Source organism: Hyperolius riggenbachi, chromosome 9 (assembly GCF_040937935.1).
Source record: "Hyperolius riggenbachi isolate aHypRig1 chromosome 9, aHypRig1.pri, whole genome shotgun sequence".
Classification (NCBI taxonomy): domain Eukaryota; kingdom Metazoa; phylum Chordata; class Amphibia; order Anura; family Hyperoliidae; genus Hyperolius; species Hyperolius riggenbachi.
Genome location: NC_090654.1, coordinates 114,046,455 through 114,063,144, shown reverse-complemented (window position 1 = coordinate 114,063,144; position 16,690 = coordinate 114,046,455). Strand labels below are relative to the sequence as shown.

The window sequence follows — 16,690 nt, the reverse complement described above, 5'->3', positions numbered from 1 at the left end:
GAAGAAAGCTTTTCAGGCTCCACAATATGCAGCCTTTACCCTCAGCTTCTCTACTTGGGTTAAACATTGTCACTTTAACGATATACTACATTCCAAGCAGTGGCAGTTGGCTGAAGAAATCTGGTTTCTGATTGGTTATTGTAGATCACTGCACTTTGTACTGTGTGATAAAACAATCCTGTATGTGTTCTGACCTCCTGTCCAGGCAATGATTCATCTTTTCTCACTCATTTTCCACCTTTCTCTTTTTAGATGTCGTCCTGGATGGCAAGGACGTTTCTGCAATGAGTGCATTCCCCACACTGGATGTAGACATGGGACATGCCAAAATCCATGGCAGTGCATCTGTGATGAAGGCTGGGGTGGCCTCTTCTGTGACCAAGGTAGGTGTGCAGTTAGTGTGTGTCTGTCCTCTGTCTTCTATAGTTATTATTACATTTTATTCTATTGATTTCAAGTCAGAATTAGTTTCAAAAATCCAGGTGGAGATTGCAGACATACTAGTGCACAATCAGAGATAGATTTGGATGTGATCAGCATAGAGTTGGCACTTGGCACTGTCCTTTACTTCCCATATTCAGATCGTTTCCAGGCCCAGAACATCACCAACATTCACCCCTATCTAACCCCCAACACTACCTAACTCCTAGTCCATGCTCTGGTCATCTCCAGTCTGGTTTACTGTGATGCCAGCACTGCGTAATATGTTAGTGCTTTAAAAATACATTTTAATAACAACAGATTGTAATAAGCACTGTTAACAAAATTAGTGTTCAGTTACTCATTAGAACCAGAGATCATTTACAGCAGTTTTATGTGGGTGAAAGTGATTAGTGACTTGTTTTCTACCGATGGATTTATTTGCACCAAACGTAAAATGAATGGCTTTTATAACTTGATCTCATTTTTCAGATTTAAACTACTGCACCCATCACAAACCCTGCAAAAATGGAGCCACCTGCATGAACACTGGACAGGGCAGCTACACGTGTTCTTGCCGAGCCGGCTATACTGGTGTGAATTGTGAAGCCAAGATCAATGAATGTGACAGCAACCCATGCCGCAATGGTGGCAGCTGCACGGTAAGATGTTTTTATTTTACTTCTATTGTAGAGTCCTTGGCCAACTTCCCTTGATAGCTCTGATATTGTAGATATGTGTGGGGGGGGGGGGGGAATCCACCCCCTTATGGCTTTTATTGCTACACTCCTACCTGTGTGGTCCCCCCTGGATCATCAAATTTCTTATCTCTGTGTACAAGTTGATGTACGAATAGATCTTGGGGTAACTGTGGTGCGTGGAAACCTTTTTTATGTTTTTGGTCTGGTAAGCTGGCAGCTGCCTTTTAAACTACATTCATGTACAGAGACTGAGGTCTTAGTAGTATGTATATGTCTTCCTCTCTGGAACATCAACCATTCTAAGAGTTGGTCATAGGTCTAGTAGACGTCCCTCTTGAAATACCTATCATTCTACTCACCAGTCCTCCCCAAATCACCACCATTGTACCAAGGATGGCATGTCCACTGGTTGGCCTGGAGTATCTGATAACAGGGATATGTGAGGGAGCATGCTGGTGTTGTACTTTATACTGGTTGTACTCAATGGATGTATGTCTTTTTTCAACCAAAATAACTATGTAACTATGTACTGTAGGACTAAAAGAAAATGGATATGCAATGAGCTGTCTAGGCTGCAAAAACAGATCAGGAGCAAGGACCTGGACACTTCAGGTCAGGGACGTAACTACATTGGCCCAGGCCCTCCACCCAGAGAGCTGTTGGACGCTACCACCCCAATCTTAATCACGGGGGGGGGGGGGGGGGGCAGTATGGAAACTAGGGGGACCAGTCCTGTACATAATGCAGAGCAGCAGCCGAGCTCCTGCGGGATTACAGGTTTCTCGTTCCTCTTCAGTTTGAAAGTTCCATGCATCCAGCCAATCACTATACGGCTTCAGTACTATGTCATGTGACAAGGACGGAAGCCACATGGTGATTGACTGGCTTCGCAGTACTTGTAAACTGAAGAGGAAGTGACGAGGACTTTTATCGCTACAGGGAGCAGGTAATGTTTAACACCCCACTGCAGTCCCACATTAACTACGTACAGGATCAGCCCCCCATAGCTCTTGGTCCCACACCCCTGCGGGTCATGGGGGCTATTGTTACACACCTACTCCAAGTGCACATTAAATCTTACAGAAGAAGTGATTTCTAATTGGTCATTGCAAAATATTTAGTACAGCAGATGCTAGAAAACTGTGTGCAGTCTAAATGTTGAGCTTTGACAGCTTCTCATAAAGAAATAAGTCTTTTGCCCTGCCATTGAGGTTAGGCAAGCCATACACTTGACACATGGTCTCAGGCGGCATTGAATCTCTTGTCCTTGCTTCCTCCCTTCCTTGTTTTTCTCACACTACAGTGTTGGCTTGTTTGAACTAGAATTTCTCTTGTATCTGTTTGCACTCTCAACATTTATAGGCGTAATGTATATTTACTGCTTTTGAGAACTGTTCCCTTTTGTTTACACTCTCTCATCCATTCCACACCGGTGTATGTTTTGATTAGTCTTTGAGCTCTGTTCATTTATACTTGTCCGGTAACAGAAAGCTGCTTTGTGCTGTGGGGATGTATATTCTAGAAAAGTGCACCTGTCAGATATCTCATCTACATCTTCTTGCACATTTACAGAGGATGTGCTGTACGAAAAAGACGTTCTCCCGCGTTTTCTCCTAGTAGATAATGTAGCATCTTCTCTTTAAATTACCTTTACAGCACTCATTAATTTAAAAAAAAGTGTCAAAAGTAGGTGAAAGGGTACTATCAAAGTTATTTTGACCGTTTTATTTCTTGCTGGTGCTATAAAATACACTATATTGGTAAGGTTTGAAAATATTAACTGGGAGAAAACGTTAATAGCATATAGGCCTGAATCTCTGAAAAGATTTGCATTCTGAAACTACTCAAAAATAAGTCCGACATCCAGGTGGAGATGGCGGGCAGAGGGGGAGATCAGGGGCGTGGAGATGGATTTGGGTGTAATCAGCATAGAGGTGGCACTTGACACTCTACTTCACCCACCACATCGAAAACATTTCCAAGTCCTGCCACTTCCAACTCCACATCACCCTTACCTAACCCACAACACTGCCAAACTCCGGGCATCTGTTTAGTTGGCTATGAATATTTTTTTTTTATATTACATTTGTTCCCTGTGCATGCTTGTCCAACAGTAGGTTTGCATTTTGACTGCACGTGCTCTGAAGCATATTAAGTAAAATGAATGATGATCAATGACTCTATTGTCATGTCTTCTATGTGCTTGTAGGATTTGGAGAGCGGCTATGTCTGTGAATGCCCACAAGGATATCATGGAGCCCATTGTGAGCACAGCGTGCTGAATTGTGCAGATTCTCCATGCTTTAATGGTGGAACCTGTAGAGAACGAGAGAATGGTGCCAGCTATGCCTGTCAGTGTCCAGTAGGATTTGCAGGATCCAACTGCGAGAAGAAAGTGGACAAATGTACTGGAAAAACGTGTCTAAATGGTATGTATTACAGTACTACAGATCATTACGCAGTCAGTGATGTGATATGAAAGGACTTTTTTTTTTGCACTTTGACACTCATCAGTGTTTTCAACATTTATTTTTTCTGTAGCACATTACAGATACCATCGAACAAGTCACAACACTGAATTAGGAGGAAGCCACTTCTTCTACCAGTTAAGCCTGGTACACACATTCAATTTTGATTGGCCATTCATTGGCCAATTTTTCCGTTTCCATGTAGTATGAGAGCTTACTTGCACAATCTGTTTATAGAATTCAGAATCTGTTGGCCCTCATGCTACCTGGAGGTGGTAAAATTGGTCAGTGATTGGCCGATCAAAATTGCATGTGTGAATGCAAGTTTTTGTGATGAGGGCCAACACAGGTAGAGCATAAAATGTTCATACAGATAACATCAAAGATGTTTCTCCTTACTAGCCTGAGCATAAGGGAAAGTGAAACCTAGTGCACGTAGATGAGGGTCATAGTTACGGGTCCTGAATACATTAGACATGAAAATAGCTGAAAAGCATACGAGAGGAATTGCAATGAAGAAATCTTGTCCCTTAGGGGCTAATTTACACAGAGATATCAGCCACACCTTTTACTGGAGGTTTTTGCATTGAGAAACTGTTGCCTGCCTCCAGGTACAATACAAATGAAAGGAACTGCTCTGACGGTGCACATTATTGACAACTGTGTTGTGCCTCATGGGCAGTTCTTGGCTCAGCCATCACTATAAGCTTTTGTATGGGTGTAATGCTTATGCACTTCTACCTTTGTTTTGTCTTTTTGAAGTTTTTTGAGATCCAGCGGTCACACAAAGCGGTCCTCGCCTCCTCCAGACAGACTTGTGCAGTGATTTTATAGTGCTATAGTATTGAAGTTATTTATTTATGTTTAAAGTGGGCCTGAACTCTTGTACAGGACAGAAATAAAACAGAAAGAAATGCACCCTGCTTGTATTTAGAGAGTTTAGCCTTTGTAATGTCCCCTTATCTGTGACTAATCACAATTATAATTTGATTTCTCAGCTGTGTCAGCAGAACAGCTAATTTGTAAACACAGGATGTTACCCTGTCTGCTTGCATTGAAGCAGGAAGTAGACACACGGCATATTTATTGCAGGATTTGTATCTGCTGTAACAAAGAAATGTTTTTCTTAAAATGTATTATGCTGTTGCTTACTTTTTAGAGCAGAGAGGAAGTTCTGAGTTCAGGCCTGCTTTAATGACATTATTTTCCAGGGGAGATTATTTACAGAACAGCCTTTTATACCAGTTATGTAACTCTTACCAGGGAGGCTGTATGACTGCATTATCTGTATTGCCCTAGTTTGTAGAATTGTTATTGGTGAAGATCCATACTTGCTGTTTATTAGTAGGTGAAATGCTATAGAGGTTTGTATTTAGTACACATTTGTTGCTATGTTTGAGTTCTGCAGTTCATCCTGAGGTAAAATAATCATTGTTTCATATTTCCCGGTGACAGGTGGTCAGTGCTCAGCTTATGGTAATACACAGATGTGCCGCTGCCGCCCTGGATATGCCGGCCAAGCATGTGAGCATAACATAAACGACTGTGCAAAGAATCCCTGCTTCAATGGTGGTACGTGTTATGACCTGATTAATGACTACGGCTGCATTTGCCCACCTGGATACAGCGGGAAGAACTGTGACTCCAAATTCATAGACGAGTGTGCGACAAACCAGTGTATGAATGGAGGATCATGCCATTTCGTGCCTTCTGAGAGAGTCGCAGCTTGTGTTTGTCCGTCTGGTTTCATGGGGAGCCATTGTGAATTCCAGGTGCCAGTTGACGACTGGAGCTTCCCTTGGGTGGCCGTGTTCATGGGGGCCGGCATGGTGGGACTTGTGGTCTTACTGTGTATGATCCTTATTGTGGTGAGGCATTTCCGTCAGCAACCCATGCAGGACACAAAGACGATGAACAATTTATCTGAGTTCCAGAAGGGCAACGTCATACCGGCCTCACAGTTAAAGAACATAAACAAAAAGAAGGATCTAGAGGTGGATTGTGGGTTAGATAAATCAAACTACAAAGTAAAAAACCAAACATTAGACTGTAATATAGCCAACGGACTGAAGGGCCTCAGCAATGGCATTGGAAAGACTGACAAGTTCCACTATAGTGAAAAATGTTTAGAAGAAGAAAAATACCCCCTCCGTCTACACAGGTGAGCCACCATCTAATGGATGATGATGATGTTTGTTATGTATTTATATTGCATTGACATGTTATGTTACACATTTACAAACTTCAGGTTTATGTCGCTCATTGGAGCTCACAATCTAGTTTTTACTGTAGCCAAAGCTCATCTTGCTTCTGTTAACCTATCAGTATGTTTTTGAGATGTGGGAGGAAACTAGATTGCCTGAATTACTCACACAGGCCCTTATTCAAATCTCTATTTCTCCCGAGATTTCTACAAGGAGATCATTTTTTATCTTCTGTTTAGAATAACTTTTCAGCACTCTGCAACTGAAAAGGCACCAGGTGAATAAACTGTCAAAATGATTAGTATTAATATGTTCATGCTTGCTGCTGGCTTAAAGAGACACTGAAGCGAAAAAAAACCCTATGATATTATGATTTGTATGTGTAGTACAGCTAAGAAATAAAACATTAAGATCAGATACATCAGTCTAATTGTTTCCAGTACAGGAAGAGTTAAGAAACTCCAGTTGTTATCTCTATACAAAAAAGCCATTATCTCTACGACTTTCAAAGTCGTGGAGAGGGATGTTTTCTGACTTTTATTATCTCAACTGTTAGTTAACTATTTACTTTTCCTCTGGCAGAGGAGAGGTCATTAGTTCACAGACTGCTCTGAAAGAATCATTTTGAATGCTGAGTGTTGTGTAATCTGCACATATTAGAGAATGATGCAATGTTAGAAAAAACACTATATACCTGAAAATAAAAGTATGCGAATATTTTCTTTGCTGCTAATCTTCTAGTAATTATTCATAGTACACAACCAATTCATTATATCATATATATTTTTTCGCTTCAGTGTCTCTTTAAAAGGCATTTTAATCGATAAGATGTGAAATTATCACTTAGGAGAAAAAGTGAATTGGATCAGGCCCAAGCAGTATGTAGACACTTTTGTATCATACTCCACTTTGATAAAGACTCCATGTAGTTCACAAAAACCACAGCAATTTTTATAGCTATGCTTTTGGAAGGTTTGGCCACCATGGCCCACATGCAATTAACTTTTTCACCTGAGTTTTCTCCTAGGAGATAATTTTTCAACTTCTTTTTAAAATAACTTTTCAGCATTTTGGAATCCAAAAAGTACCAAAATGTAAAGTAAAAGTACTATCAACATTATTTTGAGTATTTTCTTGCTTGCTTGTGACTTAAAAAGGATTTTATGATAAGGTGGGAAAATATCTCCTAGGAGAAAACTTAGGAGAAAAAGTGAATTGCATATGGCCCTATAACTCTTATACGATCTGCTCATTGCAATGCATTGCACATTTCAGATTTACATTATTTACAGGTGCTCATTTTCTGTTACCCTATTATTATTATTATTATTATCATGATTGATTTATAACATATTCAGTAGCGCTGTACAAAATAAGAAACGAACATGGGATACATAATAATACAGATACCCTAAAAGATTGGATTAAGTGGAACATCTGTACTAATTGCAGATTGTTGACCAAGTCTATACCAAAGGATTGTCTCCAAAGTCTAATGTCTATCCAATGACTACATTTTTCAGTACAGATTTTATGCTAATTGGTGCCATATGGACAATACGGTGTTTATCCAAGATACTTTAGTGAAAAGGGTAAAAGTTAACTGTATACATTTGGTTGTATTGTGGCCCTTGAAGTTATCCTGTGTTGAATTTGAGCAATATGAATATAAAGTACAATAGATGATTCCTAGAGTGAAAACTGCATAGCAGTACTAGAGCGAATGTAATGAGACCAAATGAAGTGTGCCAGTCTCTCAGACAGGTACACTACTAGGGATGGACAATGAGATGCAAATAGATACAAATACAGCTGATGCAGAAATCTGTCAATTTTGAATGCAAATTCTTGCAGCTTTACAATGGACCAATCACTTTCCTCCTTGGTGGGATTTGATAGATCCATTTTTAAGCTCCAAAATGTGCATAGAAAATGTGCATAATCTTACATGAACTTGGAATGACTTGTACCTCATTGACCAACACTGTACTCCACTCTGGCCATGCACACAATCCTCTGAATTATAAAGAGGTATGCTACGGGCAGAACTTGTGTTCAATCAAATGTTAGCATGAAACCCACTACCCTACAGGCCAAACATGTAGCGCCTTTCATGCTAATATTTGAGCTCAAGGTGTCGTGTTTCCTACATATTTTAATAAAGGGAGCCTAGCCTTGCTATTGGTTGTAGTGTAGTGGGGGTGTCTCAGCACCTTGCAGGGAAAAAAAAATATAGGAGACAAATACGGGAGCCCAATAGTGTAGTATATTAGTATGCAATTGAAAAAAGGAATTTCAATAAATTACTACTCACAAAAGGAGGTTGCAAGGACAACCAACCGTAGGAAGCAGGTGGAGACCATAAACCCGACTCCACTCGGGGTAGTCCCAGCCGCGACCTGGATGTGGTCGCTCTCCTTGAAAAAGTAGGGACAGGTGTCCACTGTGGGGCACCCACAGGTGGTCTGTCACCACCCCTCAAACAGATTGTTTGGGGGTATAGCTATGCACAATTGAAGGTAAAGAGGCGCCCTGGTTGAAATAAAAGCATCTAAAAACAGCTTAAAATCGAGGAAATAATATGAGGTGGCTTACCTCAATAACGAAATCCTTGTATATGACAAAAGATTTTTATTTAGCACAGGCAACGCGTTTTGCGGGTCCAAGCCCGCTTCATCAGGCCAATAAAAGTGCCAAATGAACAAGTCGATATGGCAAAGGGAGCCTCTCCCTTTTGGCAAAGGGCGCCTCTTTACCTTCAATTGTGCATTGCTATTGGTTGGTTCAGCCATGTATAATACAAAAGGACCAATGGGCAGGGTTGGAATGTTGGAGGAAAGGGACTTCCTTCTGACGCTAAAGGACTTTGCCCTTTCTATCATCAGCAGTTATATTTGCATATATTTCTCCTGGTTGTAGCAATGGAACAAAATATGTCATGTCTACTGAAGGTACCTCCTGAATTTGTGCCTTATCATAAGCTTGGTTCATATTGCCAAGACTTTTTCAGTACAAATTTCAGTTTTATAGATTGAAAGAAGACAGCCCCTGTTGACCCTCTGCAGTAAAAGTATGGTAGAAGTGAGCCTCCACATAGCCATAAAGCTGTATAAATGCCTTATTATTGAAGGGAGGCTTCCTTTGGTGACATCATCGCATTCTGCCACTAGCCTACAAGTAGGAGTCTGAGACCAGATTTGGGGCACATAAGCACTTTGGGGATACAGTTCCTGTTTGAATCCTCTTTACCACCCCAGAGATTACACCGCATCTTGATTGCTGTTAAATTAGGTCCTTTCAGTTATGCAGTTTCATGAAAAGCATTGTAGCAACAAAAAAAAAATCACCAATCAGGCCTCTTACACACTGCATTTGATTCAGATTTTTTTATACAATCCGATTTTTGATTCCGATTAAAAATAGTACTGCATGCTGCTAAGATTTTTAATCTGAATCAAAAATCGGATCGTATAAAAAATCAGAATCACATGTAGTTTGCAAGAGGCCTCAGAGTTTAATTACTATTTTGATTTCTATGTTCTGGACTTTGTTTGCTCTGCTGGTGACTGCACTATGTCTATTATCGCTGTTCTTTTGCACTGATTTATTCAATAAGTCCAGAGGTGTAGACTTATATAAAAGGCTATTTCAGACTGTATTGGGCTAATTCATGCTGATGTTTGAACCGTGCAGTTGCTTAGTAATTTATTAAACAACTCCCCACTTCCCATCCTGTACATGTAACCAAATGAGAGCATATCCAGTAGACGCTGAGTTTGACAAACAGGCAGTTGAACACCAAGCATCTGACAGGGAGTAACTTGGCTCAGCCACCCACAACACGCTGGGATTATTTTCCACAACAAACGCTGTACAAATGCATGACCACACTCAAGTCTGATTAGTAGCTGCAGTTGCCAACATGCAGTAAAGAGACAGTAACAACTTTTCTGCACTGTTGACCACATAAATTGGTACTGACTGTATTCCCAGTAAAAACTGATGCATAATTACACAAGTCATGTCATTGAATAGCATTGCAGGGCAGAGGCAGAGGCGAGAGAGGTTCCAGCCTCAGGGCGCAGTGTAGGAGGGGGCGCACAACTCACTCAGCTATCATTCCGCTATTGTGTTTGAAGCAGAGAGAAATAACAAAAGGGGATACATGGCAGATTACATGAGATTAAGGTGTTGGGGGGTTGGGGTCCCTGGGGCGCCTCTTACTCTAATAGAAATCAGTGTGTGAAGGCTGGGGTGGGAGGGATGGAGGGGTGCACTTCGGTGTTTCAGCCTTGGGTGCTGGAGGACCTTGTCCCGGCTCTGTTGAATAGTATTTTTCAGTTGGGTACAACAAACTTTTACTAAGATTGTTGCCATTTGGAGAGACTTTGTCATGAACCTGAAAATATATTACCGTATCATAATTGACTGTTTTTTATTCATACTCCTTTTAGTTGTAGTTGATCACATAACTTGTTGATATCCATCATTGTAAAGATATTGGCTGTTTAAAGATTTCATGGACTTTATTGGTGAGAACTTATTTTCCTCTTTTTTTCCCTCTACAGTGAAAAGCCAGAGTGTAGAATATCAACAATATATTCCACAAGGGATCCGATGTTCCAGTCAATTTATATGATAGAAGAACGGAACGAGTGTGTGTTAGCTACAGAGGTAAGGACATCGCCGATCAGCGCTGCAGGGAGGATAAAGTTTCTAGTGAAGCTGATACCTCTCCTTATGCCAGAGATGAAGCACTTAGATTGCTGCTTAGCAGTTCCTTGAGGCTTTTTCCAGTCATGATACAAACAGCCATTACCTTAGTGACCTCTGAGAGGATGTAAAATGGGAATAAAGGTTCACTGAAGGAGCATTAAACTTCTAAAGTACCGGTACCTGGTGTATTTGGGGCAAAACCTGACATCCTATAATTGTATATATAGATCATTACATCCTATAGCTGTATGATTGTATCTTATATTCATATTTAAGAAATATGCCACTGTCTGTATTTTGAACCATTACTCATTCTAACAAAAGTATGTGCCCACTACTTACCGTACTTTGCATTGCTGATTTCTGTTTTGGACATTAGAACTGTTCAAAGCACCTTAAAGGAAAACTTCAGTCTGAAAAAAAGCAGTTTAACTTACCTGAGGCTTCTTGCAGTCCACTGCAGTCATCCTGTGACCACGCCATCCTTCCCTGTCCCTTCAGTCAGCCGGCCATGGGCCTCCTTATCCCATCCCCGTGCACGCCAGCATTCTGCACATGCACAGTCTGGGAAAATTGCTGCTATGCATGCACAGAACGCACCCGATAATGGGAGTGCGATCAGGGTGCGTGCAGCTCAGGGCCACACATGCCCAGTGGCCTGACACTGGCCACAACCAGACAACTTTGAGGGGGTGATCCAGAAATTGGATTGGAAATGGTTTATGGTTAAGATGATCATGCATTATGTCTGTCTGATGGTCATATAGTCATCTACAATCATTATAAGCCACAATGCATGGATATAGAGAAAGTGAAATCAACATAATTTTTAAGTCAACTGGTTGTCCCCATGTGCTGCTGGGAGCCTCCTTCTCCTCCTACGTGGTCATGTGAAAGTTACCTTTTTGGGCTCCCCAAGAAACTTCGGTGAACCTGTCCTGTGTTTCAGTAAAGTATTGGTAATTGTGTAGTGAGAGCAGATGATATGCCTAAACAACACAGGTCAGGCTCACAGAACTTTTTGAAAGACACAGGAGAAAAAGTTAATTGGATAAGCGCCATAATGTTTAAATGTAGAGTTCTGGTGTTCACTGGTATATTCATGGCATTTTTCTTTTTGTTTTTCCCTCCTAGGTGTAAAGAAACATCTGAAGTGTGACTGTCGCATTCTCTCAAGGGCCGCAGAGAGGAGGCTTGCCTCGTAGCCATGTTTACAATTCAGGACTGGAGGTGATTTCGATCACAAAGGTGCAACGTGCTGCTTTCAGACGATTGAATAATCTGAGCTGAAGGGGACAGACTGTGAATATGCAAGAGAAGCAATAGACTTTTCCTCCTTGGCTCTTGACATTTAAGGACTTGATCAGCTGAATGTAATAAACTGAAAGAAACAAAAAAGAGAGAACTACGAGACATTTTGTGACTTCAAGCTAGTTTTAAGTGTCCTTTTTTGAGGCTTAACATTCTACGTCATTCTGAAAAGTTGCATACAACGAGTTGCTGACAGGGATGGATGTTGGTGATCCGGACCGCAAAGCTCTCTTCCTGGAGGGACTGAATGGGATTCATTTGCTATGCAGAATGAAAGTCTTGTTATATGAAGGTTGTTGTACTATCATGTCTAGAAGTGCCTAAAGAATGTACCAAGAGTCCTCATTGTGTTGGCTGAAGTTCACCACTTTCCCATATGATACCTGAACAGTATTAAGCTAAGAGATTCCTATAGACACTTACATGTCATCTTACTAAAGAGGTTTTTGGAGACCTGCTTGTGGAAAGTGTTGTGTGTGGATGTTGCTGTCGCTCTTATTAATAATGTCCGCAGGTGGAAAGCCTGTGCTAGTCTTCGGCCAGCAAACCCCAGTCAAAGCCTTACATTGCATGACAAGTCAATCCAGCTGGCCACTTTTTAATAATTCCTTTTGCACTACTGAAAATTGTAATTTTAGTACTTTTATTTTCTTCTTATTCGAGAGAAAACACTATCCATTTGGTGACAGGCCTGTTTTCCACAGCCTTAAACTTGTGACTGCATCAGATGCCCTTATTAACAAATATAAATGTTTTTGTTTTTCAACTAAGTGCATTATTTTATTTTTTATTTTATTTATATACCATGACTGTAATTGCCATAACGTAAACTCTCCAGTGACTTAACTCTAGCGCCGTCCAGAAGATTAAACCACTACAAAAAAGTATCCACTTAAATCTGTTGTCTCATTAGCTGTTCCTTTATGATGTGTTGACTGGAAGTCGGAAAAGATGCCATTCCGAAGGGCTAGCAAGTTTCTTCGATCCCGTGTCTATGAGAACAACAGACTTTCTTTTATTTTTTTTTAAGCAATAATATTGCAGATACCTGCAAGGTGCTGTGATTTGTTATAGCCAAAACTGTTATGTGTAGGAAATGTAGGACTGTTAACTGGCTAGCAGCTATATCTGCCTGTTACGAAGCATTGGTTGATACACTACTGAGCTAGAACCACAATGTCTTCACTGGCCCTTTCTTCATAGCTGTGAAAGCTGTCTCATCTGAATATGAGGCTGAGGGGACCTGTTTATAATTGGGGAATTCTGTGACTACTCACTGGTTCTTGATGCTGTGGTATCAATTGCCTAGATTATTATAGACTTTCGTTTCCACTGAGATTCACCTGTGCTAATTCACCAAATTTTTTTAAAAGCCTTCTACAAATAGACATCTGTTTCCCAAATTTATCATTTCAGGTGACCATGTGTGTCTGTACTGACTGTATTGGCCTCTGTTGAAGCATGCTTCCTTCTCCGACCCTTACTCCCTCAAAGAACATTAATGGTGACTAAACAGTGCCCGATATGCATGTCTGTATATAATAGTTTGTAATGGCTACACATTAGCTGTATTAACTTCAGCTATCCAATGATGCCAAAAAAAATCATGACTGGATAATTGAAGTAAACAGGAGTGAGTGCATTCACACTGCTTGGCTATGTGGAGCATTGCTGGTCCCTTCAGTAGATAAGGCCTTGTACACACAGCAGAGCCCGAGCCAACCTTTGGAGAAATCAGTTACTTTGATCAACTGGATGGCACAGGAATGCCAAATAACGATGTGACCGATATTTTGCCCCTGACAAGTTGCGGGGGTCTCCTGCTCCTGTCTTATCAATTGCTCTTTTTACACATCCAAACTACGTGACGTGCACAACTAATATTTGCTGGTCATATTCCATCAATCAGAATAATTCACTTTCAATTATCATTTAACCAGTCTATCATTTTCATCAGATTCTTTGTTGATTTTGGAAATTAATATTGGCTTGTGTATACAAGACCTAAGGTAGCACAATGAAGAGGACCAGTAATGATCCAGACTGCAATTGGCAGAATTCTCATCCGCTGTACACTGTAACAGATGTGACCAATCGTCACTCTGATCAACGGGTTCTGGGCTGTCCCTCTTATTTTGTCACTGATAAATTTATGGGCAGCATGCTCAGTGTGAACAGGTGTTTTTGTAAATCACTGCCACCCCCCCCCCCCCCCCCCCCCCACACACACACACACACGCACATAAAATTTATGCTACCATCATAAGTATGGGCGGGATCTCAGGTGAATGGGTAGCAAATTAGCGTTGATCCAAATTGCAATTGATGTTGGATTTCCCACAATTGTAAACAGGCCCCTTCAATTCAATAATAGATCTCTTTAGCTTCCGCTTGCTCTCTTCCCTTCTTTTTCTTCTTTTTTCTTTTATTTTCCTAGCATTTCAATAATTTAATGATGAATCAAAAGCACTGAACTTTTTACATTTTATAGCATTGTTTGTATATAATGTATATTTATAATCAAAACAAATGTAAATATGTTTATTTCTTATGTCAAGTTTTAATGTGTTAGCAACAAAGTTTTCAGTTATATTTTTGTTATTTTAATTTCTCTTTTTCAAAACAAATGAAAAAAACTCTTCAATCCACATTGTTGTCTGTGTGTTTTCTTGGTATTTACTTTGCCTGTCTGGATTTTTCATAATCTGTAAAGGTAAAGAGGGTATTGTGCTCATATTTGAGGCAGACATTCCAGAGAAATGCCCTTTAAAAAAATCGGTTGCATAACCCAGGGTCAGCTGTCAGGAGCATGGGTCTTCCCCAGCTAGTAACTACCGCTCACTCCCCAGCACATCCCATGACCTCATCTAACACGTTCTTCTGTGGCCAGCACTGTAGCTACATTTCTCATCTTCTAAGGAATTCTACACCAATATGACGCCCCTAAGCTGTTGCTGTGGTGCAGATGATGAATGTCTCAGTTGGCAGGGTTAGGTAATTTGCACTTTGTTCACAAAGAAAAACTAGCTTGTGCCCCATCCATCCCTAGCTGCTCCTAACTATTTCACATGTGTAATGAATGGGAAGGGGAGAAGGTTGAACAGCTTACCGACTTGCTCGATTGAGCGTCCTTAGAGGCTCTCTGCATGCCGCGGCATCCATACATGGAAATCGAAATAGAGAGAACCTCCCTTAAGGGTTGCAGTATTTTCTTTATGTTTTGGCGTCATCTAGCACTGGCTGCCGTTATTGCGAGTAGGTATAGTCTGTCCTGCTTGTAAGACTGCAGCCAGGGTGGAACGCACGGACTTCCGATTCCTGTGTGACGTCGGCGTTGCGCCAGAAGACTGGATACCGGGCGGGAGGTGGTGACAGCGCGCTATGCGAGAGGGAGGTTCTCCCTATTTAAATTTCCAAGTATGGATGCCGCGGCGTGTAGAGAGCCTCTGAGGATGCTCAATCGAGCAAAACGGTCGTCAGGCCAAACACCGCCCCCACTTCACCCCACAGCATTATAAGGATCGGGTAGGAATTTTAAGAAATATTACTATGCTTGTATTGAGATGATTCTCATAAGCCAGAAATATTAAAGCTTTTTTACATGTGGAATGCAAGTGCCAAACTTCTTTTCTTCTCTTCATGGAGTGTTTGCTTTCTGTGCAATGTACAATACTTTGCGCGAATGCCGTAGCTATGGAGCCATAGGCCCCTGTGCAAATTTTACAATGGGTTCCCCCCCTATCTTTGTACGTATAATGATCACATCATACAGACCAACAAGACTGGCTTTTCGAGGACGGTGACCGTGTGAGAAAGGCATAAGCAGAGGATAAGTAATGGTTTGTTAATGATCACCACTATTCATAATACATTACAGAGGTGATCATTACCACTACAGCACCAATAAAGAGCTATTGCAGTGACTTGAAAAAAGCCCCATGAGGGTCCATTTGTTCCAGGGGTCTTGGTGTGCTTGCAACCTCTGCATCATCTATTGCTACACCACAACTTTCTGCCGTACTAATGTTTATATATGCCACATATAATGCAGTAAAGGACCTCTATCGCAAAACATTGTAAAATTTAAAATATGGGTGTTGAGAAGTACATTTCTCCCAGAGTAAAATGTGCTATAAATTATTTATTGCTCTATGTTGCTGTCACTTGAAGTAGGAAGTAAAAATCTGACAGGTTTTGGATTTGTTCATCTCTACATGTGGGATTCTTAGCATTTTCTTTATTCTTCACAAAAAACTCTCCCTGGAAAAGATCTATACAAAAATGAGACTCCCTACTCACCTGCACGCTATTTTGGCAATTGGACTGAGCAATTGCTGTTCAGTAAATGCTTTTAAAACTAAAACAATGAGAATCTCCCATGAAGCGATGGACTAATCCAAACACCTGTCAGATTTTTAATTCCTACTGTAAGTGACAGTAACATATAACCTATGTACTATGTATTTTACATTTTTTCACAATCGAGGTCCGTTAAAAAAACAAGCTTGAACTAGGACTCTTTAGGGTTTGGTTTACCTCTTTATAATAGGTGGCTATCTGGAAAAAGAAGAGATCTTCACTTAATTCTCCACATTACAAAACCTGATGGCCACATCTATAAATGTGTGGGCAGGTTTTGTACCAGGAGATCATACCTTGAGAAATGGAGAACAATCACTGCTAGAATATCCCTAAAGTGCCAGAAGCCCCTTTCTTTAGAGAACAAATGGTTGAGCACTTGGTGCACCATTATCAACAAGTAGCAAAGGCTACCAAAGTGGTAAAACTCCACTATCAAAAAAGCAATCTCTGCGGAGATCACATAGTTTACATATAGTTCGTTTTGTTGAAAAAGACTTCCATCAACTTC

At 40.8% G+C, this 16,690-nt stretch overlaps 1 protein-coding gene across 4 annotated transcripts in view; it reads left to right on the top strand.

Annotated features, from left to right (window-relative positions):
* DLL4 (delta like canonical Notch ligand 4) overlaps positions 1-14,391 on the top strand; it is a 42,526-nt gene extending 28,135 nt beyond the window's left edge. For all 4 annotated transcript variants that reach the window (XM_068253375.1, XM_068253374.1, XM_068253372.1 and 1 more), the window contains exons 7-12: positions 253-383; positions 913-1,082; positions 3,331-3,550; positions 5,045-5,750; positions 10,362-10,467; positions 11,644-14,391. In XM_068253375.1, coding sequence (XP_068109476.1) covers positions 253-383; positions 913-1,082; positions 3,331-3,550; positions 5,045-5,750; positions 10,362-10,467; positions 11,644-11,649 — 1,339 coding nt within the window. In that variant the 3' untranslated portion in view covers positions 11,650-14,391. The remainder of the gene's footprint in view (positions 1-252; positions 384-912; positions 1,083-3,330; positions 3,551-5,044; positions 5,751-10,361; positions 10,468-11,643) is intronic.
* Positions 14,392-16,690: the final 2,299 nt, after the last annotated feature.